At 41.5% G+C, this 25,487-nt stretch overlaps 2 protein-coding genes across 17 annotated transcripts in view; one reads left to right on the top strand and one right to left on the bottom strand.

Annotated features, from left to right (window-relative positions):
* pgm3 (phosphoglucomutase 3) overlaps positions 1-25,487 on the bottom strand; it is a 186,667-nt gene that overhangs the window by 10,505 nt on the left and 150,675 nt on the right. The window lies entirely within an intron of this gene.
* The window catches only part of dop1a (DOP1 leucine zipper like protein A), a 377,089-nt gene that overhangs the window by 310,583 nt on the left and 41,019 nt on the right, over positions 1-25,487 (top strand). For 14 of the 16 annotated variants that reach the window (XR_006312556.1, XM_043696201.1, XM_043696197.1 and 11 more), the window contains 6 exons: positions 744-848; positions 2,560-2,626; positions 2,754-2,898; positions 3,758-3,840; positions 21,324-21,433; positions 24,073-24,222. Coding sequence is in view for 13 of the 16 variants with exons in the window: in XM_043696201.1 (XP_043552136.1) it covers positions 744-848; positions 2,560-2,626; positions 2,754-2,898; positions 3,758-3,840; positions 21,324-21,433; positions 24,073-24,222 (660 nt within the window). In the remaining 3 variants the exon portion in view is untranslated. The remainder of the gene's footprint in view (positions 1-743; positions 849-2,559; positions 2,627-2,753; positions 2,899-3,757; positions 3,841-21,323; positions 21,434-24,072; positions 24,223-25,487) is intronic. The other 2 variants (XR_006312558.1, XR_006312557.1) reach the window with 1 other exon arrangement.

The raw sequence follows: 25,487 nt of genomic DNA, 5'->3' as shown, positions 1-25,487 counted from the left end.
GAACAGCACAGCAGGTCAGGCAGCATCTAGGGAACAGAAGATTCGACGTTTCGGGCACATGCCCTTCTTCAGGAATGAGCAGAGAGTGTTCAGCAGGAGAAGATAAAAGGTAGGGAGGAGGGACTTGGAGGAGGGGAGTTGGAAGTGGAGGAGATGCGGTGGAGGGCACCGTCGACCACGTCGCCTTCCTGACCTGCAGTCTTCTTGTTGACCTCTCCGCCTCCATCCTACTCCGACCTATCACCCTCACCTTGACCTCTTTCCACCTATCACATTTCCAACGCCCCTCCTCCAAGTCCCTCCTCCCTACCTTTTATCTTCTCCTGCTGAACACTCTCTGCTCATTCCTGAAGAAGGGCCTGTGCCCGAAACGTCGAATCTCCTGTTCCCTGGATGCTGCCTGACCTGCTGTGCTGTTCCAGCAATAAAGTTTCAACTGCTTGCTTAGCTCTCCAACTGATACTTTAGACATTAATTTCTTCCACCACTGATCATATCTGACTCAAAAAATTATGTTTGATTCTCTTTCCAAAGATGTCACCAGACCTGTTGATTTCTTCAGTATTTCTGTGATTGTTTATGACTTGAAACTTTACCATATTGTGGAAAAGGGGAAAGTAACTTTGAAAAAAGTGTGCATTCTGTCATGTCATGTAAAGTTTAACATAAATAACAATGAAATTTTGATTGCAATCTACGCTGATTTTGAAGCTTCCTAACTTGATATGACATTCTCTTCACAGGATTTCAGTGCAGAATTTAGTAGACAGCTGGCCATCCCTTTTAACATTGCTGAAAGATTCTGTTCAACTTTATCTACCACCACCAGGGCAATTTCTTATCCTTGGGTAAGAAGAACTAGAATTTATTCAGGGTAGGTAGGAGGCGCAGAGAGGCAGGATTACATTTTTAATGTCAAAATATTCTAATGCGGACTTAAGTATTGTATGTGAATTGGATTTGATCAAGTGCTTTGGGAAAAGGCTCTTGACATGCAGTTAATTTAGAATTATTGTTGCCTGCATGGATCTGGAACTGGTAGACTCTCACTCCTTTCGAGACTTAACTGTTCAAGGCAGACTGTCATATTTACCCAAAAGTTTTGGGTGAAGATAGCATTGATGGAGAGTGAAATCAAACCATCTAAGATGCATCCAGTGTTCAACTGTGAAGTGAACTGAGGAATTATAAACAAGTCACTGGGATGAATAACACAGAAGATGTTTGACCCTGTTCTGAAAGCTTATCTAAAATTTCAGGAAGCCGTAATGACTTCAGATGCAGTATAATTTAAAGTTGCATACAAATCTATTCTGATTCTTTAATGATTCTACTGTAAATGAAGAATCTTCAGAAACCCTCATTTAAATTTTGGTTGTTGTTCCAGAAAATCCCAACTTTAAATAAAGCATAGAATCATAGAATCAATGGGAAGCAGACCAACTGTCCCATTGAGTCTACACCAGTCCTCTGAAGAGCGTGTCACCCAGATGCACCTTCCTATCCTGTTACTGTAACCCTGCACTTCCCATGGATAATCCACCCACCCTACACATCCCTGGGCACTATGGGCAATTTAGCACAGACAGTCCACCTAACCAGCACATCTCTGGACTGTGGGAGGAAACCCACACAGGCATGGAGAATGTGCAAGCTCCCGAGGATGGAATTGAACCCAGGTATCTGGTGCTGTGAGGCATAGTGCTAACCATTGAACCATCATGATGCTCATCTTTTAAATGAAATGGTATTACGTGAAACATTGATTCCCATAGGAATCATTATTAAAAGTTAAAGTCCATAGGACCTTCTTTAAAAAATAAAAAAAAAACATTATTACTGTACCGTGTAAGTTGAAATATAGTGCTTTAACTCACTAAATTGTCATGATGGTGAATTAAATAAGTATCGATATAAAATTAAACATTTTGGGATACTATTGGATAGCAGTTGCAGCCTGGCCCAAGCAGGCTACCTGGACCTTGTTGGTGGGGGTTCCCTGGTGCAGACATTCAGCAACATAATATGGCTGGAAGTTGCAAGACTGGGTAGGGGGAACAATCTCAAGTCAAAATGTGACAGAAATCGCACCAAAATGGCACCAATTGGGTCACAATGCTATAGTAAACTGCATTGAAATAAATTAATTAGATTTCAGGGCCCAATAAAAAAGTGAAAGAAAAACGGGTAATGGTAAATGAAGATTTCCAGTAATATACTTATAATATTTTCAATGATCTGTGTCTGAAGCCATTAACGACTCATTTCCGTAGAGGTAACGTAGCCAGTAGGAATGAAAATGTGCAGTGGTTATTCGTATTCATAATGCCAAAAATACAGTAGAGATGCATTAAAGGCATTGTGCATTGATATTACTAAACATTAATCACTTAATCAGCATGACCAATGTTAGTCACCACATTTGTTGGACATTGGTCCATGTTTCCATACAAAACAAGTGCATTGCAAAAATAGTTTATTGATTGCTGAATGCTTTGGAATGGGCTGAGGATTTAGGAATGCTTTTAATATTATTTTGTTCTTGACTTTTGTCTGCAGAGTACTTAACGAATTTATCATGAAAAATCCCAATCTGGAAAACAAAAAGGACCAAAGAGACCTACAGGTAAAGCTAGCTATATTTGATAAATCTACTTTGAGAACCCAATTAGTTAATGATAAATCAATCTTGTCGCATCAATATTACATTAGTAAGTGACATTTAAAGCCTGCTTATGTCTTTGATGTGCTAGGATATCACCCATAAGATAGTGGAGGCCATTGGAAACATTGCAGGGTCTTCTTTGGAGCAGACCACCTGGCTAAGGAGGAATCTCGAAGTAAAAGCTTCTCCACAAATCCTATTGGAAGGAAACAACTTGGAAAGAGATGTTGAAGGTGTGAAACATTCTAATTCTGACACTATGTGAACACACCTATCAAAACCATTAATGAAATAGACATTTTAAAAGAGTATTAAACTCTTTGGATAAAATGCTAGTCATGGTTAGCTGGGGAGGCATTAGGTGATGGGTAAAATAACTTAACCAGCTTTCCCAATTGAATACATCAACAGTAATCTTCAGTGTCAACTTAGGAGCCAGTCTGCTAATATCACCATATAATTTTTTTTGTTCTTAATGAAAAATACTTTATATCTCAAAGCGAAAAATGCTTATTCTCAACTTGGAATTAATTTAACTTTAGGATCGACAATAGTTTTCAACTTTAAGTGCTCTTTGAATTTAATTTAAGAAATGATTTGATGCAATGAAATAGATTTTACAATCAACAATGAACATACAGTGCCAGCTATTCAGTACCACTTGGCTGACCCCATTGAAGAATTCTTAATGAGTCAAGCAGAGAGAGTAAATTAGAATGTTTAGTTCAATGTAATATTGTATTCAGAAATAGAAAAAATTAGATGGAATTGAGAGGTGAAACCAAAAGGTAAATATCTTGTTTTAAGATTAACAACAAAAAGTAAAATCTGAAGGAACAAAATTCCAGGCTTGTAAAGGTAACTTTTCAGTGTCTAGATAGATTATTTGGTTGAGGACATTGAAACCTAGCCTTGTAACTCGATTAGGCAGTGGTTTGTGGTACTCAAAAATCAATGGAAGCAACTTTTTTAATAAATGGGAGATTTCTATAGTATTGATTTTACTAGTTTTAATTGGGTTTCATGACATTTTCAGTTCAAAACCATTTTTAGTTATGTTGTTATTTGACTTATATATTCTGTCCTGTCCAGATATTATGTTGACCCCGGTGATGGAGACGTCCAGTATCACACCTTCTGTATACAGTGTGCATGCACTGACCTTACTGGCTGAGGTATGGAAACTTAACACATCTTGCTTAAATATTTTTTCTCTTGACACCTTTACGCTCCAGATGTTCCACTACAAAGGGACTGACTTCCATTGGAGAACTCATGTGAAGGTAGATTTTTTGCATTGACATGTTATCATTTAGGACTCCATATCTGAGCCTGATGCTGCTATAGCTCATTTTCCAACAAAATCACTGCGTAGCAGACAGAAGTTTTCTATTTCCTTTACTGAAATATCCCACTGCTGTTCCTAGGTATTAGGCTGAATCAGCATGACTTGATCATCAGTTGGATCACTTTGGTTACTCCTGGTGTAATTTGGAGGCTCCTGTCTGGTTTGCATGTTTGGACACTGTAGAAGTCCTACATGCACACATGTTCTGAAATTGTGTGGGAAGTCTAAACTTTAATGCTCTGATTGCACTGCCTCGTACCCTGCACAAAATTTTCAACACTGAGCTCAAGGTCAGAGTTATGAACTAGCTACAATGAACTTACCTGCACACCTAGCGTGGCAGTGTCAGGCTGGTTAATACCTGGTCAACAGTGCCTCCACGCCTGTGCAAACCACATACTAGATTCGACCACTCTCTGATCCAACTTGACTTCCTCCCCAACTAGAATACCCCTCCCAGCCTGACTAAGCATCAATTGACCTGACCCATGTGCCTCCCTAACCTGGCAACCTTCCCTCCAACCCAATCCCCCCACCGTCCTCACCACTCCTGGCAACAGAACTCTGCAGTCACCCCCTCACCTAACACCAGCCTATCAAAATATCTGAATGTGAGCTAGAGTTGTAAAAGGGTATGCGTTGTCTCCTTCCTTCAACTCTCCTGGAGAGGTTGGGAGGCAGACTTCTGCTTTTGCTGGGATGCAAGTCCCAGTTGAAAATGCAGCAGGGTATAAAAAGCTTCAAGAGCAACAGCAATGTGCCCAAAATCATTTTTGACAGGAAGATGTGGTCCTATATCTCTATAAGTATGTCCTGAAAAAGGGTCACTGAACTTGAAACATTAATTTTGTTCTCTGTCCATAGATGCTGCCAGACCTGCTGAGTTTCTCTGGCAATTTCTGATTTTGGTTCAGATCTTCAGCATCTGCAGTTCTTTGTTTATCTCTGTAAATGTCCATTCCAATTTGAATAGATGCCTTCTGTCCTATAACATGTTTCAATTTCCCAAGGATCTCAAGCCTCCCTCCTGCATGACACATCAAATCACAAACTAATTGTCCCCATCATCCTATCCCTATTCTTTGGAGTACGTGTCATAGGAAGTAATCCAGAGATTACTATCTTCATTTTTTTTTTAAAACTATTTCCTTCATTCTTGAATAGGACCTCAAATCTTCCCTCTCTATTTCATTGCATTGGGTCAGGTCAGTTGAGACTTAGTCAGGCTGGAAGGGGTACTCAAGTTGGGGAGGAAGTCAAGTTGAATCAGGGTGTGGTCAAATCTAGCATGCAGTTTACTCATTTACTGTATGCAGAATATTCTACGCTTTCTGTGCTGCTCTTTACTCTCACATCAGGGAAGCAACGTACAATGCAGGACTACATACAGGTTCAAGTTACGATTGATTGGTAGTGACTTTGAACTTGTTACCTACAAGCCTGATGAAAGAGATCTGGAGCTTGTTACAAACAACCTTGATGAAAAAGACGAACTGTGATTTCAGAAGAAAGCAAGGTGGGATAGTACAGCAATAGGGAATAGAACAGTACATGGTACTGATGGTTAGGCTGAAAGTACCGAACAGGATTTTTAAGGTCTGATCAAAATAAATTCAAGAAGACACATGGGCTTCAATATATAGCAAAAGTATTAGCTTGATCTCCTTCATAAAGCAACTAATGAGCAAATCAATAGCTTAAACTATACATATGCAAACTAATGAGTTTCGTTGGGGGACTGGCGATGATGGCACTTGGAGTGTAATCTCAGATTCTATGGCACTAGTTTCATGAACTCCAGTCTGATGGTGAAGGTCCACGGCTCTGTTCTCGCAAACACCAGCCCGATGGTGAAAGTGCCATGAGCTGGGAAAAGTCCCTAAATTAATACTATTCGGAATGTGATACTAATTGCCATCTCTGAGTGTTTTTTCCAAACATTCCTTCATGCAAAAACTGGTTCAGGTTTACCTGTGTCTCTGCACAGCAGTCTGTCCCCAAGCTCACCCAAGTTCATTGCAGTTACCTTCTAGCCAAAGCAGGCTGTTTTTATACATATTTTCACTTATTTTGCTTGTATTGCTTATTGCCATGTCCAATTAACTCTTAACAATTTGGGTTGGAGATATTTTTAAGCCTACCGCAGCATTTCACTCATAATATCTTCAAAACAGATGATTGAGATGATAAGCACATACATGTTGTTGCTGATTTTACGAGACCGTAAAATTTAAGATTGACTCATGCTTCACAAGCAACAGGTTTATACGTGAATTTAGATTCTCCAGCTCTTCAATATTTCCCCTCTTTGTCTCCAATTGTATTTTTACCTCCACCTCATCAATACTACTGTTATTGTTTTACAATCAGTTTGTCTATGGATTGTGTGTCAGTGCCTTATTATTTAAACTGTTTTTGTGCTCTTCCAGCCCACACTAACTATTTTGTCAAGTATATCCATTCTTCAGTGCATTTTTGCCATGCATTCCTGCTCCTTAGTTACATCAGATGTAACAACCACTTCTGCATATTTACATAGGTATTCTAAGATTATGCTATGCATTCTTGATTTTATGAAAAATTAAAAGTTGGTGAAGGATGTCTATGTATCCTCTGTAATTCATTCCTGAAGAAGGGCTTATGCCCAAAACGTCGATTCTCCTGCTCCTTTTATGCTGCCTGACCTGCTGCGCTTTTCCAGCAACACATTTTTAAGCTCTGATCTCCAGCATCTGCAGTCCTCACTTTCTCCTATGTATCCTGTTTGCCTGGTTCCACTGTTCCTGGTGGTGGCTAAATCATCCAATTCAGTTCACTTTTAGAAACAAAATCACACTGGCAATGGAATGATTGTAATGACGACAACCTTAAATGCTCCTAGTTTTAGACATTTCAACTCTGGAGAAAAAAATTCAACCCTATCTATGAATCTCATGATTTTCTTAGACTTCTATCCAGTCTCCCCACAACTTCCACCGTTCGAGAGAAAAGAACCTGAGTTTTTCTAGCCTCTCCTTATAGCTCTTATCTTTTAATCTAGGCAGCATCCCAGTAAACCTCTTCTGCACCCTCTGCAAAGCCTCACATTCTTCCTGTAATGTGGAGAGCAGAATTGATTGGAATTCTGTTAAGTATGCCTGAATCAAAATCTTATGAAGCTGCAACATGATATCCTCTTCTACACCCTCTGCAAAGTCTTGAACCTATGATGCTTTCAGACTAGTCCTTGTTTTAGTACTGATCTTGGTTCAATGGAAAGGTTGCAATCCTTGTAACTGTCATGAGAATTTTCTGTGAATATAATCCAATTTTCACAGCAGACTTTTTTTAACTTCACTGGGGCAAAAAGACATGTGGTCTAATGGTTCTATTCCTTCGTGCATCCCTTCTGACTCCTGGGAGACATTACATACCTGCTTTTTCTTATTACACAGCGATGTAACAGTTGGAGAAACATCATCGATTTCATTGTCAAGGTTACCTACCTCATCTTGCGAGATAAAGTCCCAGCTGCTGTCTGTTCATAGATATCTGTCTGGCATGTTTTAATTTGTGCTATACCAAGAGAGAAGTCCATTTTATCATTGGTTTCAATATCAATATCCAGTTTGTCCATTCATAAAGTTTGGACTACCTGCAGTCTTTCCGAGTATTGGGTACAGTGCTTTCCTGTTGGTAGTCATTTTTAGCCTTCCATTCTTTTACCAATTCTGCAGCTTTCTATTTTCCTTATCTGCTAACTTATTATGGACAGTTTCTAACTCAGCTATTCTTTTCATAACCTCTGAAAGTCTATCAAGAATGCACTCATAAATACCATCACATATTTCTACAAATACAGTACGCCTCTTGCTGTCCCGATCCTAACTTTTTTATTAAACTATCTACCTGTCGTATTTTTGATTATGCCAGTCACATGATAACTTCAAAGACTACTGCTTCTCACAGCTTCAAATATAAAGCCAATTCAGTCACTGCAACTGTGATACAGCAAGTATGTAACTATGACAATTGCTAATGGTTCACTGATACTGAGAACAAACCAGCTGTTGGAATGGAATGTTTCAGTCTCATTAAAGTGTGGGAGCAGGATCCTGCTTTCCAACCAACATTTTGCTCAGACCCTGCTCACAGCACCAAGTGTACTGTTAGGCTGAAAGTACCTAATAGGTTTTTTTTAAGTTCAGAACAAAATGAATAGAAGAAGGGAATTTGCACTTGAATACATAGCAAATTTATTAGCTTATGCAAACTAATGAGTCTCACTGTCTTTCGGCTTGGCGACAGTGGCACTTGGAGCACTATCTTCGATTCTATGATACGAGTCTCATGAATCTCAATCTGCTGGTGAAGGTTTGTGGGCTCATTCTTACAAACACCAGCTGAAGATGAAAGTCTCACAAGCCGGAAAAAGTCCCCAATCTTAATGCTTTTCTGAATCTGATATTAAGTGCCAACTTGTGAGTACTTTTCCCAAGCCTTCATTTAAGTTAAAAACAGGTCCAGATGTCTCTGTATCTTTGCATAAGTTGGTTCCCAAGCTTATGCAAGTTACCTTCCAGCCAAAACAGGCTATTTTTGGACTAGTATCCTGGAATTTTACAGAACCGAATGAGGCCATTATAACTGTACTGGCTCCCAGAAGAACTACCTAACTGGTCCCATTCTCCATCCATATATCCATAGTCCTCTAAATTCATCTCTTTTAAATCTATCTCCAGCTTTCTTTTGAAAGCTCCTATGGGATCCACCTCCTGGCAGCGCATTCCAAATCCTAACAACTCTAAGTAAAGTTCCTCCTCGTCTCACTCTCAGCTAAATTGCTGACAATCTTGAAATTGTGACCCCTAGCTACTGACATATCCTTCTTTGCTCTGTCCAAGTTCATTATTTTGCACAACTCAATAAAATCACCTCTTAATCTTCTCTGCTTCAAAGAGAATAAGCTCTAGCTCTAGATTTCTCTGATCTTTCCTTGTATTTAAAATTTCTCATCCCTGGTATCTTTCTAGTAAATCTCCTTTGCAATGTCCCCAGGGCTTTAACATTCTTCCTCAAATAAGTTGCCCAGACCTGAACATAACGCTCCTAATGTGATCTGACCAATGATTTCTAGATGTGTAGCATAACAAAGCCTGTTCTTCATGTATTTTCCTGCAATTGCTTATTACCATGTCCAGTAACTCTTAATGATTAATCCTGGTTTGGGGATATCATTTTTAAGCCTAACATTACATAAGCTTTTACAGCACAAAAACATTCTTCGGCCCATCATATCTATACTGTCATCGCACATCATTCTATCCCAATTCCATTTTCCAGCACTTGACCCATATTTTTGAATGCCATGGCATTTCAAATGTTAATCTAAACACTTTAGAGAGCATTCAGCTTATTTACAGAGAGCCAACCTTGGCTGATGAATCGAAAAGCTTTGTGCCATTATAAAAATATCATGTGATAGCTATAATGTTTCCAAGAGTTGTACATGTAGCTTCAGTTTGAAATCTGAGTTTGGAAATCCAGTGATTTATCATTTCTGGGTTCAGACCTCTTACTGCATCTGTAATGTTACTACAATACAATCTTTAGCATTGCCTGGAAGCAGAACTGACTGCAGCATATAACATAAAGGCAGATAATAACCATGCCTTGTGAGGTAAAAGCGGCAGGACATAAGAAAGGCAACAGCCTTAAGGTGCAGACATCTAGCCAAATGACCAATGAACAGGTGCTAGACTTGCTCTGTTAAAATAGCCTTTTATTTTCAAAAGTATTGATTCAGTAGAAACATTTCTTGTTAATTCGCCATATTGCACCTGACAGTGATGTGCTAATGTTCACCAGACTCTAGTTTTGCCAATCTGCATTTTGAAAATTGCCTTCTAACTCTGTTTGACTGTTTAACCAATTATAAAAGTTAACCTATTCACTCTGGTCTGTAGGAGTTGGCTACTAGGTTGAATTGTAGCTACTACTTCCCAAGGTGGTAATGGTGGGAGACAGGTGGTTAACCTGGCAGATGAGGAAGCCGATCTCTGTTTCCTAGTTCATAGTTATTAGTCTCTGTAGCCTTCACTTCCATGTTAAGACTGCCCCATATCCCCCTCATGTCTCCTCTATGCAGTGTTAACTGAAGTGTGGTGAGATGATGGTTTGCCAGATGGTCTCATTAGAGGAGAATGGGGGAGGGGGGGGCGGTGATTTTAAAAAAAGTTTGGGAATTACATGTAGATTAGCCATAGATTCATGCAGTGCAGAAAAGGCTCTTCCGCCCATCAAGCCTGCACTGAGATAACTACCATTAAAAGTGGGCTAATCCCAATTTCCTGCATTTGTCCCATATCAATGTGACAGTATTTGAAGTACTCATCCAAATATTTAGAGTCATAGAGATGTACTGCATGGAAACAGACACTTCGGTCCAACCCGTCCATGCCGACCAGATATTCCAACCCAATCTAGTCCCACCTGCCAGCTCCCGGCCCATATCCCTCCAAACCCTTCCTATTCATATACCCATCCAGATGCCTCTTAAATGTTGCAATTGTACCATCCTCCACCATTTCCTCTGGCAGCTCGTTCCATACACGTACCACCCTCTGTGTGAAAAAGTTGCTCCTTAGATCTCTTTTATATCTTTCCCCTCTCACCCTAAACCTATGCCCTCTAGTTCTGGACTCCCCGACCCCAGGGAAAAGACTTTGTCTATTACCCTATCCATGCCCCTGGTAGTTGTGAAGCAATGTTTTTCTGCCTACAGATCTGTGACCAGTAGTGTTCTGCAAGTATCAGTGCTCGTACCTTTGTAATATAAGTATATGAACGATTTAGATGAAAATGTGGGTGGTCTAATTTGTACGTTTGCAATGACATGAGAAATGGTGGAGTTGTGGATAGTGAGTAAAGATATCAAAGGATACAGTAGGATATGGATCAGTTGGGAAGTTACACAGAGAAATGACAGATGGAGTTTCATCCAGACTAGTATGAGATAAAATGAAGAGGAAAGTATACAATAAGATTAGATTAGAATAGATTACTTACAGTGTGGAAACAGGCCCTTCGGCCCATCAAGTCCACACCGACCCGCCGAAGCGCAACCCACCCATACCCCTACATTTACCCCTTACCTAACACTACGGGCAATTTAGCATGGCCAATTCACCTGGCCTGCACATCTTTGGACTGTGGGAGGAAACTGGAGCACCCGGAGGAAACCCACACAGACACGGGGAGAACGTGCCAACTCCACACAGACAGTCACCTGAGTCGGGAATTGAACCCGGGTCTCTGGCGCTGTGAGGCAGCAGTGCTAACCACTGTGCCACCGTGCTGCCCCAATAAATGGCAGGACTCTTAGGAACATTGATATATAGAGGAGTTTGCAGTGCAAATCAATATTGTCTGACTGAACAAGTGGATAAGGTGGTAAAAGTAGATGTATACAGCATGCTTGCCTTATTTATTCAGAGCATTGAGTGTAAAGGTTGGCAAGTCTTAGTTTGGTTCAGCCACATTTGAAGTATTGTGTGCAGTACTAGTTGCTACACTATATAAAAGATGTGGAAGCTTTGGAGAGGGTGCATAAGAAGTTTATCAGGAAGTTGCCTGGAGTTTATTAACTATAACGAGGGATCAAATAAACTTGGATTGTTTTTACAAGAGTGTCGGAAGCTGAGGGACGACCTGATACAAGTATCTAAAATTATGGGAGGCGTGGATATGGTGGGTAGTCTTTTTCCCAGGGTGGAAATAGCAAACACTAGGAAGGCAGAAATATAACTTGACAGAGAAAAAGTTTAAAGAAGATGTGCAGTAGTAGGTTTTTTTTGCACAGATAAGTGTCTGGAACATGTTGCCAGGGAAGATGGTAGAAGCAGATACAATAGCAATGTTTAAGAGACATTTAGGCAGAGGCATGAGTAGTCTGTGAATAGAGGAATACAGACCATGTGCAGGTTGATTTGTTTAGAATAGCATCCTGTCTGGCACAGGTGGGCTGAAGCACCTGTTCCTGAGCTGTACTGTTTACCTTCTGTGTATGACAATTGCCAGTATTATTATAAAGCTACCAACAAAAAAAACGAACTGATCTTGGAGGAACCTTGTGGGAGAGCTCACAATACAGGAACAAATAACTGCATAGTTTTTAATGTGCAATCTTGCTGTAAGTCTACAGTAGTGAGTAGAGCGGGTTCTTTCTTAATTATGTTTATTGAAATCTGCCTCTTGATTAAATTTTAAAAATATAAACTGTAAGTACTAAGTTAGCCTGGAGCACTTTTTTTAAGAGCAAAATAATGGTGCTGTTTTCTGGGCCTGTAGATTGTGAAGGAGCAATGATGGCCTTTAGTAAAATGATACGTTCTTCTTGTCGGATGTGGGAGTTTAGGCAGAGTTTACATGTTACTGAGGATTATGTCTTCAGGAAGTGTCTTTGGTTGTGAATCCTATCATATCAAATGGATCGGTTGGAGTAACAGTTAGAGGCAGTGAGGAATTTACAAGAGCAAGGGGGTGAGATAAATGGCAGTTATAGGAGAGGAGAAAAGCTGTAGATGCAGCCAGATAAATGGGTTAACTCCAGGAAAGATAGGTGAGGTAGGCAGGTATTGCAGGAGTCTTCTGCAGCTATCCCCATTTCAAACTAGTAAGCTGTCTTGGAAAATGTAGGGGTTGATGCACTCTCAGGGGAATGTAGCATGAGCAGTCAAGTTTCTGGTATCAAGACTGACTCTACTGGAATGAGGGGTACATCGGTTTCCAAGTGATTTATTGTGACAGGGGACTCTGTAGTCAGAGGCAAAAACAGACATTTCTGTGGCCAGCGGCGAAAAGTCAGAATGATGTGTTGCCTCCCTGGTACCAGGATCAAGGATGTCTCCGAGAGGGTGCATAATATTCTCAAAGGGGAGAGGGAGCAGCAGGAGGTCATATTGCACATTGGAACCAACGAATAGGAAGGAAAAAGGATGAGGTTCTGAAGAGAGAATAGCGGAAGTTAGGCAGGAATTTAAAAAGGAAGTCCTCAAGGGTAGTAATATCTGCATTACTCCCGGTGCTACGATCTAGTGAGGGTAGGAATAGGAGGATAGAGTAGATGAATGTATGGTTAAGGAGCTGGTGCATGGGAGAAGGGTTCACATTTTTGGATCATTTGAATTTCTTCTGAGGTAGAAGTGACCTGTACAAGAAGAATAAACTGCACCTGAATTGGAAGGGAACAAAGAAACTGGCAGGGAGATCTGCTAGAGCTGCTCGAGAGGATTTAAACTAGTTAGGATGGAAGGGGGAATGGGATCCAAGGAGATAGTGAGGAAAGAGATCAATCTAAGACTGGTACAGTTGGGAAAAGGAGTGAGTCATACAGTCAGGGCAGGAGTCGGACTCCTAAATTAAACTGCATTTACTTCAAGTAAAGAGGCCTAACACGGAAGGCGGATGAACTCGGCATGGTTAGGAACATGATATTGGGATATCATAGCAATTACAGAAACGTGGCTCAGGGATGGACAGTAATAGCTGCTTAATGTTCCAGGATACAAATGCTACAGGAAGGATGGGGGGGGGAGGAGGCAAGAGAGGAGGGGAGGTGAAGCGAGGGCTGCCGGGAAGGGTAAGTTTTCCCGCATAAAAACGGACTTACCTCGGGAGTCGGGCCTCCATTTTGCCAGAGCGGTGAGGAGAGAAGGAGGAGTGAAGCGAGGGCTGCCGGGAAGGTAAGGGCTTAATTTATATTTGGGCAGTGGCAAAACCCGAGATACTACACGTGTAAGTATCTCCCTCCCACCCCCTCCTCTAACCAGAAGAAAATGACCCTGTAAGGTAAGGCTTTTATTTCTTATCTTTCTTTTTCATTTATTTAAGTGCGTTGTTTGATTTCAGTTAGTTCATATAAAGCTAAGCTTACAATGGCAGGGGGCCTCAGACCCCTGTGCCTGTGCATGTGCCTCTTGCTTGATGTGGGAGTTAGGAACTTGCCTGATGTTCCTGACTCTTACACTTGCAAGAAGTGTGTCCAGCTGCAGCTCTTGTTTGACTGCATGATTGTTCTGGAGCTGCGGATGGACTCACTGTGGAGCATCTGCAGTGCTGAGGTGGTCGTGGATAGCACATTTAGTAAACTGGTCACACCGCAGATTAGGATTGCTGAGGGAGATAGTGAATGGGTGACTAAAAGACACAAAAAGAGTAGGAAGGCAATGCAGGTGTCCCCTGTGGTTATCTCCCTCCAAAACAGGTATACTGTTTTGGATACTGTTGGGGGAGATGGCTCACCAGGGGAGGGCAGCAGTTGTCAAGATCATGGCACCCTGGTGGGCACTGCTATTCAGAAGGGTGGGAAAAAGACTCGTAGGGCCATAGTCATAGGGGGTTCTATTGTGAGGAGAGTAGATAGGCGGTTCTGTGGCCGAAAACTGAACTCACGGATGGTATGTTGCCTCCCAGGTGCTCGGGTCAGGGATGTCACTGATCGGCTGCAGAGCATTCTAAAAGGGGAGAGTGAACAGCCAGTTGTCTTGGTGCATATAGGCACCAACGATATAAGTAGAAAGCGAGATGAGGTCCTGAAAGAAGAATTCAGGGAGCGAGGAGAGAAGTTAAAGGGGAAAAACCTCAAAGGTAGTGATCTCGGGATTACTACCAGTGCCACATGCTAGCCAGCGTAGAAATGAAAAAATAGGTAGGATGAACACGTGGCTTGAGAGATGGTGGAGGAGGGAGGGGTTCAGATTTGTTGGACATTGGGACCAACTTCTGGAGAAGGTGGGGCGATTACAAAAGGGACGGTGTACATCTGAACCAGACCGGAACCAATGTCCTTGGAGGAGTTTTTGCTACTACTGTTGGGAAGGTTTTAAACTAATGTGGCAGGGGACTGGGAACCATAAGAGAAGACAAGTAGGCAGCGAGGTGGAGACGGTAAGAATTATGCAGATAACATTAATAAAGGGAAGAATAGGCAGAGAGCATGTGAGCGCAGAAGAACTGGTGGCCTGAAATGCATCTACTTTAATGCAAGGAATATAGTGTGTAAGGCAGATGAACTTAGGGCTTGGATTGGTGCCTGGGAGTATGATATTATTGCTATCACAGAGACTTGGTTGAAGGAACGGCATGATGACGATATCACGGCTGTGCTAAAGGAGGACACTATGGCGGTCTTGGGTAGTGAGGCATTATGGGTGGAGCTGAGAAATAAGAAGGGTTCAGTTGCATTGTTGGGGCTGTACTACAGGCCTCCCAACAGTGAGCATGAGGAAGAAGAACAAATAGGTAAACAGATTATGAATAGATGCAGAGGCAATAGGGTAGTGGTAATGGGAGATTTTAATTTTCCCAACATTGACTGGGATACACTTAGCGTCAGAGGTCTGGATGGAGTAGAATTTGTCCGAGGCGTCCAGAAGAGTTTTCTAGAGCGGTTTGTCAATAGTCCGATGAGGGAAGGGGCCATATTGGACCTGGTACTGGGGAATGAGCCAGGACAAGTGGTAGACGTTGCAGTGGGGGATTTCTTTGGGAACAGTGACCACAATTCTGTAAGTTTTAGAATACTCGTAGATAAAGAAGAGAGTGGTCTTAAGGTAAGAATATTAAACTGGGCCAAGGCCAATTATATCAAAATTACTCAGGAGCTGGGAAATGTGGATTGGACACAGCTATTTGAAGGGAAGTCCACATTTGAGATGTGGGAGGCTTTCAAAGATAGGTTACCGGTAGTGCAGGATAGGCATGTCCCATTGAAGGCAAAGGATAGGAAGGGAAAGATTCGTGAACTGTGGATGACAGGAGAAATTGTACAACTAGCCAAGAGGAAAAGGGAAGCATGATGAACATGATGAATCTTGAGATTAGAGATAGAAGTTTGATTAGTCTGGATCACGTTGGCATAAGTAGGGAAGATGTGTTGGTATGCTAGAGGCTATTAAGGTGGACACATCCCCAGGACCGGATGGGATCTATCCCAGGTTGCAGAGGGAGGCGAGAGAGAGGAAATAGCTGGGGCCCTGATAGATATCTTTGTGGCATCCTTAAATACAGGTGAGGTGCCGGAGGCCTGGACGGTAGCTTATGTTGTCCCCCTATACAAGAAGGGTAGTAGGGATATTCTGGGTAACTACAGACCAGTGAGCCTCACATCGATGGTGGGGAAGTTGCTGGAGAGGGTACAAAGAGGTAGGATCTATTTATATTTCAAAAAGAATGAGCGTATCAGTGATAGGCAACATGGTTTTGTGCAGGGGAGATCATGCCTTACCAACTTAATAGAGTTCTGGAAGTGACCAAGTTGTTAGATGAAGGAAGGGTTGTTGATGTCATATACACGGACTTTAGTAAGGTTCCCCATTGTAGACTAATGGAGAAAGTGAAGTCACATGGTGTGCAGGGTGTTACATAGAACATAGAAGAATACAGCGCAGTACAGGCCCTTCGGCCCTCGATGTTGCGCCGATCCAAGCCCACCTAACCTACACTAGCCCACTATCCTCCATATGTCTATCCAATGCCTGCTTAAATGCCCATAAAGAGGGAGAGTCCACCACTGCTATTGGCAGGGCATTCCATGAACTCACGACTCGCTGAGTAAAGAATCTACCCCTAACATCTGTCCTATATCTACCACCCCTTAATTTAAAGCTATGCCCCCTCGTAATAGCTGACTCCATACGTGGAAAAAGGTTCTCACGGTCAACCCTATCTAAACCCCTAATCATCTTGTACACCTCTATCAAGTCACCCCTAAACCTTCTTTTCTCCAATGAAAACAACCCCAAGTGCCTCAGCCTTTCCTCATACGATCTTCCTACCATACCAGGCAACATCCTGGTAAACCTCCTCTGCACCCGTTCCAGTGCCTCCACATCCTTCCTATAGTATGGCGACCAAAACTGCACACAATACTCCAGATGCGGCTGCACCAGAGTCTTATACAACTGCAACATGACCTCAGGACTCCGGAACTCAATTCCTCTACCAATAAAAGCCAGTAAGCCATATGCCTTCTTCACTGCACTATTTACCTGGGTGGCAACTTTCAAAGATCTGTGTACATGGACACCAAGATCTCTCTGCTCATCCACACTACCAAGTATCCGACCATTAGCCCAGTACCCCATCTTTCTAGCTAGGTGGATAAAGAACTGGTTGAGCAACAGGTTACAGAGTAGTAGTTGAAGGGAGTTTCTCGAAATGTTCCACAGGGGTCAATGTTGGGGCCACTGTTGTTCGTAATATACATAAATGATCTGGAAGAGGGCGCTGTTGGTATGATCAGCAAGTTTGCAGGTGACCCAAAGATTGGTGGAGTAGCAGAAAGCATAAGGGACTATCAGAGAAAACAGGAAGATATAGATAGACTGGAGAGTTGGGCGAAAAAGTGGCAGATGGCTTTCAATCCAGACAAATGTGAGGTCATGCATTTAGGCAAGTCTAATTCTAGAGCGAATTATACAATGAACAGAAGAGCCTTGGGAAAAGTTGATGGGCAGAGTGAACTGGGAGTGCAGGTCCATTGTACCCTGAAGGTTGCTGCACAGGTGGATAGAGTGGTCAAGAAGGCATATAATATGCTTGCCTTCATTGGATGGGGTGTTGTGCATAAGAGCCGGCAAGTCATATTAAAATTGTACAAGACATTGGTTTGGCCGCATTTGGAATATGTGTACAGTTCTAGTTGCCACATTACCAAAAGGATGTGGACGTTTTGGAGAGGGTGCAGAGAAGGTTTACGAGGATGTTGCCTGGTATGGAAGGTGCTAGCTATGAAGAGAGGTTGAGTAGGTTAGGTTTATTTTCACTAGAAAAAAGAAGATTGAGGGAGAACCTGATTGAGGTTTACAAAATCATGAAGGGTATAGACAGGGTTGATAGAGACAAGTTTTTTCCCAGGGTGAAGGATTCAATAACCAGAGGTCATGCTTTAAAAGTGAGAGGTGGAAAGTTTAAGGGGGATACACGCGGCAAGTATTTCACACAGGGTGGTGGGCGTTTGGAACGCGTTGCCAGCAGAGCTGGTAGAGGCAGGCACAGTGGATTCATTTAAGATGCGTCTGGACAGATGCATGAGTAGGTGGAAAGCAGAGGGATACAAATGCTTAGGAATTGACCGACAGGTTTAGACAGTACATTTGGATCGGCTTGGGCCAAAGGGCCTGTTCCTGGGCTGTAAATTTTATTTGTTCTTTGGTGTTTTTGGTAAGGGATGGCATTACAGCTGTACTTAGGGTGGATATTCCTGGGAATACATTCAGGGAAGTTATTTGGGTAGAACTGAGAAATAAGAAAGGGATGGTCACCTTCTTGGGATTGTATTATAGACCCCCTAATACTCAGTGGGAAATTCAGAAAGAAATTTATAAGGAGATTTCAGTTATCTCTAAGAATAATAGGGTGATTATGGTAGGGGATTTTAATTTTACGAACATAGACTGTGTCTGGAAAAGTACAGCAGGTCAGGCAGCATCCGAGGAGCAGGAGAATCGATGTTTCAGGCCAGAGCCCTTCATCAGGACCCTGCTTCTCAGATGCTACCTGACCTGCTGTGCTTTTCTATCAGACCTCACTTTCTCCATAGACTGGGACTGCCATAGTGTTAATGATTGAGATGGAGAGGAAGTTCCTCAGTGTGCACAAGAAAAATTCCTGATTCAGTATGTAGATGTTCCTACTAGAGAAGGTGCAAAATCTTACCTACGCTTAGGAAATAAAGCAAAGCAGGTTACTGAAGCATCAGTGGGGGTGCACTTTGGGGCCAGCCACCGTAATTGTATTAGTCTTAAAATAGTGATGGAAAAGGATAGACTGGATCTAAAAGTTGAAGTTCTAAATTGGAGGAAGGCTAATTTTGACGGTATCGGGCAAGAACTTCCAAAAACTGATTTGGGGCGGATGTTCGCATGTAAAGGGGCAGCTGGAAAATGGGAAGCCTTCAGAAATGACATAACAAAAGTCCAGAGAAAATATATTAGATTAGATTCCCTACAGTGTGGAAACAGGTCCTTTGGCCCAACAATTCCACGCTGACCCTCCAAAGAGTAACTCACCCATTCCCATTTCCCTCTGACTAATGCACCTAACGCTACTGGCAATTTAGCATGGCCAATTCACCTCACCTGCACATCTTTAAACTGTGGGAGGAAATCGAACCTGGGACCCTGGTGCTGTGAGGCAGCAGTGCTAACCACTGAGCCACCATGCCACCCCTGTTACATTCCTGTTAGAGTGAAGGGTCCCTCAAAGACCAGCAAGGCAGCCTATGTGCGGAGCCGCAGTGGATGGGAAGATACAAAATGAGTATTTTGCATCAGTGTTTACTGTGGAGAAGAACATGGAAGATATAGAATTTGGGGGAATAAATTGTGATATCTTAAAAAATGTCCAAATTACAGAGGAGGAGGTGCTGGATGTCTTGAAATGCATAATAGTGGATACATCCCTCTGACCCAATCAGGTGTACCCTAGAACTGTGTGGGAGCAAGGGATCGAGCTGTGTGCTCGACCCCTTGCTATTTGTATTATCGATAGTCACAGGTGAGGAGTCGAAAGACTGGAGGTTGGTTAACATGGTGCCACTATTTAAGAAAGGTGGTAAGGAAAAGCCAGGGAACTATAGACCAGTGAGTCTGACATCTGTAGTGGGCAGGTTGTTAGAGGGAATCCTGAGGGACAGGATTTACACATGTATGGAAAGGTAAGGACTGATTAAGAATAGCCAGCATGGCTTTCTGCGTGGGAAATCATGTCTCACAAACTTGCTTGAGTTTTTGAAGAAGTAACAAAGAGGATTGATGAGGGCAGAGCAGTGGATGTGTCCTATCTGGATTTCAGTAAGGCGTTCAACAAGGTTCCTCATTGTAGACTGGTTAGCAAGGTTAGATCTCATGGAATATAGGGAGAACTAGCCATTTGGATACAGAACTGGCTCAAAGGTAGAAGACAGAGGGTGGTGGTGGAGGGTTGTTTTTCAGACTGGAGGCCTGTGACCAGTGGAGTGCCACAAGGATCGATGCTGAGTCCACTGCTTTTTATCATTGATATAAATAATTAGGTGGTATAATTAGTAAGTTTGCAGATGACACCAAAATTGGAGGTGTAGTGGACAGTGAAGAAGGTTACCTCAGAATATAACAGGATCTTGATCAGATGGGCCAAGGGCCGGAGGATTAGCAGATAGAATTTAATTTACATAAATGCAAGGTGGTGCATTTTGGAAAAGCAAATCACAGCAGGACTTAAATACTTAACGGTAAGGTCCTAGGGAGTGTTGCTGAACAAAGAGACCTTGGAGGGCAGGTTCGTAGTTCCTTGAAAGTAGAGTTGCAGGTAGATAGAATAATGAAGAAGGTGTTTAGTATGCTTTCCTTAATTAGTCAGAGCATTAAGAATATGAGTTGGAAGGTCATTGGTTCGGCCACTTTTGGAATATTGCGTACAATTCTGGTCTCCTTCTTATCAGAAGGATATTGTGAAACATGAAAGCGTTCAGAAAAGATTAACAAGGATGTTGCCAGGGTTGGAGGATTTGAGCTATAGGGAGAGGCAGAATAGGCTGAGGCTGTTTTCCCTGGAGTGGAGGCTGAGGTGTGTCCTTATAGAAGTTTATAAAATCATGAGGGTCATGGATAGGATAAATAGACAAGGTCTTTTCCCTGGAGTGGGGGAGTCCAGAAGTAGAGGGCATAGGTTTAGGGTGAGAGGGGAAGGGTATAAAAGACACCTAAGGGGAAACTTGTTCCTGCAGAGAGTGGTGTGTGTATGGAATGAGCTGCCAGAGGAAGTGGTGGTGGCTGGTACAATTACAGCATGTAAAAGGCATCTGGATGGGTACATGAATAGGAAAGCTTTGGAGGGATATTGGCCAACTGCTGGCAAATGGCACTAGATTAGTTTAGGATACCTGGTCAGCATGGATGAGTTGGACTGAAGGGTCTGTTTCCATGCTGCACTTCGCTATGACTCTGAACCTTTCAAGTTTCATAACATCCTTCTGATAGGAAGGAGACCAGAATTGCACGCAATATTTCAAAAGTGGCCTAACCAATGACATCTCTATGACTCTGCAACTGTGTATGCTGGAAATTTGAAGAAAAAACAAAAATTGCTAGAATATCTCAGCAGGTCTGGCAGCATCGGGGAGAGAAAGCAGAGTCAATGTTTCTGGTCCACTGAACAGTTTCAGTTCTCCATTAATTTCTCTTTTTTGTTGCCATAACTCTTTGTTATACAATACCAACACAAAACATATTATTGAATACCTATTACAGTGTGCTGTATGTAAAGTATGCATTTTCTGCTGTCTTTTAGGTTTTAGCTCACCTTTTCGACATGGTATTTCACAGTGAAGAAAAGGAAAAAGTTATCCCATTACTTGTTAACATTATGTACTATGTTGTTCCCTATCTACGCAATCACAGGTACCTCTACTTTAGAGTACAGTTATGGTTTTATTCCTCATGTACCATTTGTAAGACTAATTTGCCTTGTGCTGGACTGTCATTATTACTGAATTTCAATTCTGTGTACCTTTTGGTTTTCCAGCCTAATATTTGCAATTCATGACTGTAACTGTTCATTTATCAGTTTAACAAACAGATTTTATTCCAAAGCATAGTTCTTTGATGCCGGAAATCTGAATTAAAACCCAATATAAATACGTCACGTCTGATAGCATCTGTAAAGAGAAATCCAGGGTTCTATATCAGTGGTCCTTTATCAGTAAGATCTGCACTACCATTCAATTATGCATACAGGAAACTTGACCCAATCCTGAATGCTGTCCAAACAAGAAAATTAGATAAACCTGCAGCTAGCCATTCTGATATTTCATTTCCCAATTCTTATGTTGGAGAGACTTTGAAGTATGTGGAACATTTCCCAGACCTTGCCAACGGCCTCTCACCAAAGGCCATCACTGAGCATATTAGCTGCATCAGTTCCAACTTGAACAAACTACATCAAATGTATTAAAAGTAAAGATTTAATTGAGCAAACAAATGTCTTAGTGTTCAGAGCAGTTGTCTTCATGCAGTGTACTGCAGAGAAACGCAACTGTCTATCAGTAATATATTAGGATACTAGCGAAATCTGATTAGCTATGCCACTGCGGAATTCTCCATACCTAATGGGAGAACTGTTGGGTAAATACTTGCATCATTCCTGAAACCAGGTGCAAAGCTTCCAGACAAAACTGCTGCATCATAAACTATGATGAATTGGTCAGTGGATGGCAGAAAACCTCTTAGAAAACAATATTCCATGAGAGAACATAAAAATGCTTCAAAGCCATCTTAAATTCTCCTCAAACAGTGACAGCAGTGACCTTTAATGGCAAGGAGGAACTTGCTACTGACTGTTCAGAATGGTGACAACTCCTCCATTCTTTGCCCCAGCATTAAAATCTTGGGTCTCAAAGTGGCAGCAAAGAAGGATTTTAAAAAATGCTGAATTCCAGCTGTGAGTTGTCCTGTTCCAGATGTCCAAAGATCTGCAAGTCAAGAATCTTCCATTTCAGCCACCTGAAGGTGCAAGGCAGAAACTCGTAGTACTGCGCAAAGGTCATCAATGAATTGAGAGGAATCTGAGAAAGAAATTGGAAGGCTGCTATCAGATCTGCTGTCTATTTCCAGCATTTTCTGTTTTCACTAATTCTCTCATTGAATTAAACCAGTTTTTATGTCTAGTCTTTCAAGCCCATTTTTTTGTTCGGGCTAGGTGGGTGGATGAGGCTAAACCTTTTACCTTTGTTTACAAGATTTCTTTTTTCTCCTGTCTCTTTTTTTGTACACCAGCAGGACAAAATGCCTGTTTGTTCCCAGGTATGCTGTACAGTCAGGTAGAACACTGTGGGAGCCTAATCCACTGCCTCACTGCTACCCGAAAAGTACATTTGGGGATTAGAACTCATAATGCATTGGTTACAAACCTGTATGCTAATCCAAAACTATGCTGCGAGTCTGTTGATGTTCTAATGTGCTGACAAATTTCCAAAATAAAGTTAAATGTCGCTGTGTTAAATACTGAGTTGAAAGATGACTGCATATTCCTTACAAGTTTTTTGTTTACATAAGAACATAACTAGGAGTAGGAGTAGGCCATCTGGCCCTATGAGCGTGTTCTGCCATTCAAAAAGATCATGGCTGATCTTTTCATGGCCTCAGCTCCACTTACCCCCCTCTCACTGTAACGTTTAATTCCATTACTGTTCAAATAATGATCAGTCTTCGCTTTGAAACCATTTAGTGAAGAAGCCTCAACTACTTCACTGGGCAGGAAATTCCTTGGCTTCACAACTCTCTACATGAAGAAGCTCCTCCTCAATTCAGTCCTAAATCTTTTGAGGCTATGCCCTCTTGTCCTTGTTTCACCCATCATCTTTACTTCTATCTCTCTGCACTGTAGCATGTTGCAATTTTCTATCCTTCAAATAATAGTCCTTTTTACTGTTATTCCTACCAAAGCAGATGACTTCACATTTATTAACATTGTAGTCCATCTGCCAGACCTTTGCCCATTCACATAAACTACCTATGTCCCAACTATCTATGTCCCTTTGCAAAGTTTCACAGTCCTCTGAACGCTTTGCTCTACCACTCACCTTATTTGTCTTCTGCAAACTTGGACACACTACCAGCAAGTTGGTGCTGAGTTTAAGTAGAAAACATATTCTGTAAAATTGATTTGTACAATTCAGATGCTTAATTATTTTATGTACAGATGTCCTTTGTTTTTATGCATTCAGTAATCATCTCATTTTTATTGAGCAAAACAGTTTTTTTTGTCATATTTCACTTGAACCTGAACAGCAATAACGATTACTTTCTCACACTTGTAATGTGCATTGAAATCTGTACAATTGGACACGAATTTGATACATTTTAAGACATACTGCACTTAAAGCATTATAAGCTGGTGATTCTTCTGGGTCTGTGGATTCTGTGTTGGAAATCCTTGTTATTTTCTGTGGTTTCTTATACATACAGTGTTCAATTTTATTCAATATAAACTATTGCTCAGCTTTTCTTCTGGCTCTAAAACTATTGTGATTTACTTCTAGTGCTCACAATGCCCCAAGTTACCGAGCATGTGTCCAATTGGTAAGCAGTCTGAGTGGCTACCAGTATACAAGGCGAGCTTGGAAAAAAGAAGCATTTGATCTGTTTATGGACCCTAACTTCTTCCATATGGATGCGTCATGCGTTAGTCAGTAAGTCCCTATATAGATTGCAGTTTATTTCTTAATATTCCAGAAAAACCAACTCTGTTCTCTGATTACCAAAAGTATTCCAAGTAGGATGAATGTGAAAGTGGATTGAGTTGGATGGTGTGGTCGAGGAAATGTTTTTTCAACCTATGAAGGTACCTTGATACCATTAGTTCCAGTAGATTGTTCCCTTGAAATTCCAAGAAACAGTTTAAAACTCAGAAAGCTGGGAATAAGATGGAAAGAAAACACATCAATTTATTCTAACAAAAGACTAATTAAATTTATTCAATACATCTACCAGAACACCCGTTGAAGCAAGTTTTAGAACTACATCAGGTCCTGGAGAGAGAATTGCTTGAGGTATAAGAAGAAGAATTGAGATTTAAGAATGAAACTTACTGGGACAGTTATGGTTGTAATGATATTTTCACACAAATGTCCATTCCCAATTGAGCTGTCACTTCTAATCACTACCCTTCTAGAGGAAACGACTCTGGAGAAGATAACCAACTAGTTGACTTGGCATTGAAAATTGAAAGGCACACTGAAGTTTCTTTTCTGGTTTATTGCTAATCTTCGTCAGAAGAGCATACCGAATGAAATACCATTTTCAGGGTGTGATGTGCCAGCCAAATTGATGGGAAAGTTTTTTTGGTTGGGAGAGTGGGGTTGGTAAACCAGTTTGATGAATTTAATATGTGCTGCGTCTCAACCAAGCAGGATTGAATAGACTAATTAATAAAGAGGGAGGGAAGGAGTAGTCAACTTGAAAATTAGATGTCAAGAAGGTCAAATAGAAAGTGAGAGCAATATATTTTAATCCAGATAAATAAACAAATGTGGAAATAAAATAAACAGTAGAGACTTTATCAAATGCTGATACCTGAATGCCAGAGCATTTAGGATAGAGTCATTATTGCACAAAATGAGGTCATTCAGTCCATTCATCTAGTCATTCCCATTTTCTCTCTCACTTCAGTTAAATGAATAAATTACTTACTTTGGAGCATTAAATTAATAGATCACAGGAGTGTGATTCATCTTGGGATAATGGAAAATAATTCACATTTATTTCCTTGTACTTTAACTTGCAAGCAACACTATTGAATTCAAAGTTTGTGCGAAGATTTGTAGCTCGGGTGCTCGTTGCTGTGGTTCTGTTCGCCGAGCTGGAAGTTTTTGTTGCAAACGTTTCGTCCCCTGGCTAGGCGACATCATCAGTGCTGGGTACCCAATATACCAACCACGACAGCGGACAGCTGAAA

The sequence above is a fragment of the Chiloscyllium plagiosum genome, chromosome 9 (genome assembly GCF_004010195.1).
Source record: "Chiloscyllium plagiosum isolate BGI_BamShark_2017 chromosome 9, ASM401019v2, whole genome shotgun sequence".
NCBI classification, from domain to species: domain Eukaryota; kingdom Metazoa; phylum Chordata; class Chondrichthyes; order Orectolobiformes; family Hemiscylliidae; genus Chiloscyllium; species Chiloscyllium plagiosum.
This window is presented reverse-complemented; position numbering and strand designations above follow the sequence as displayed.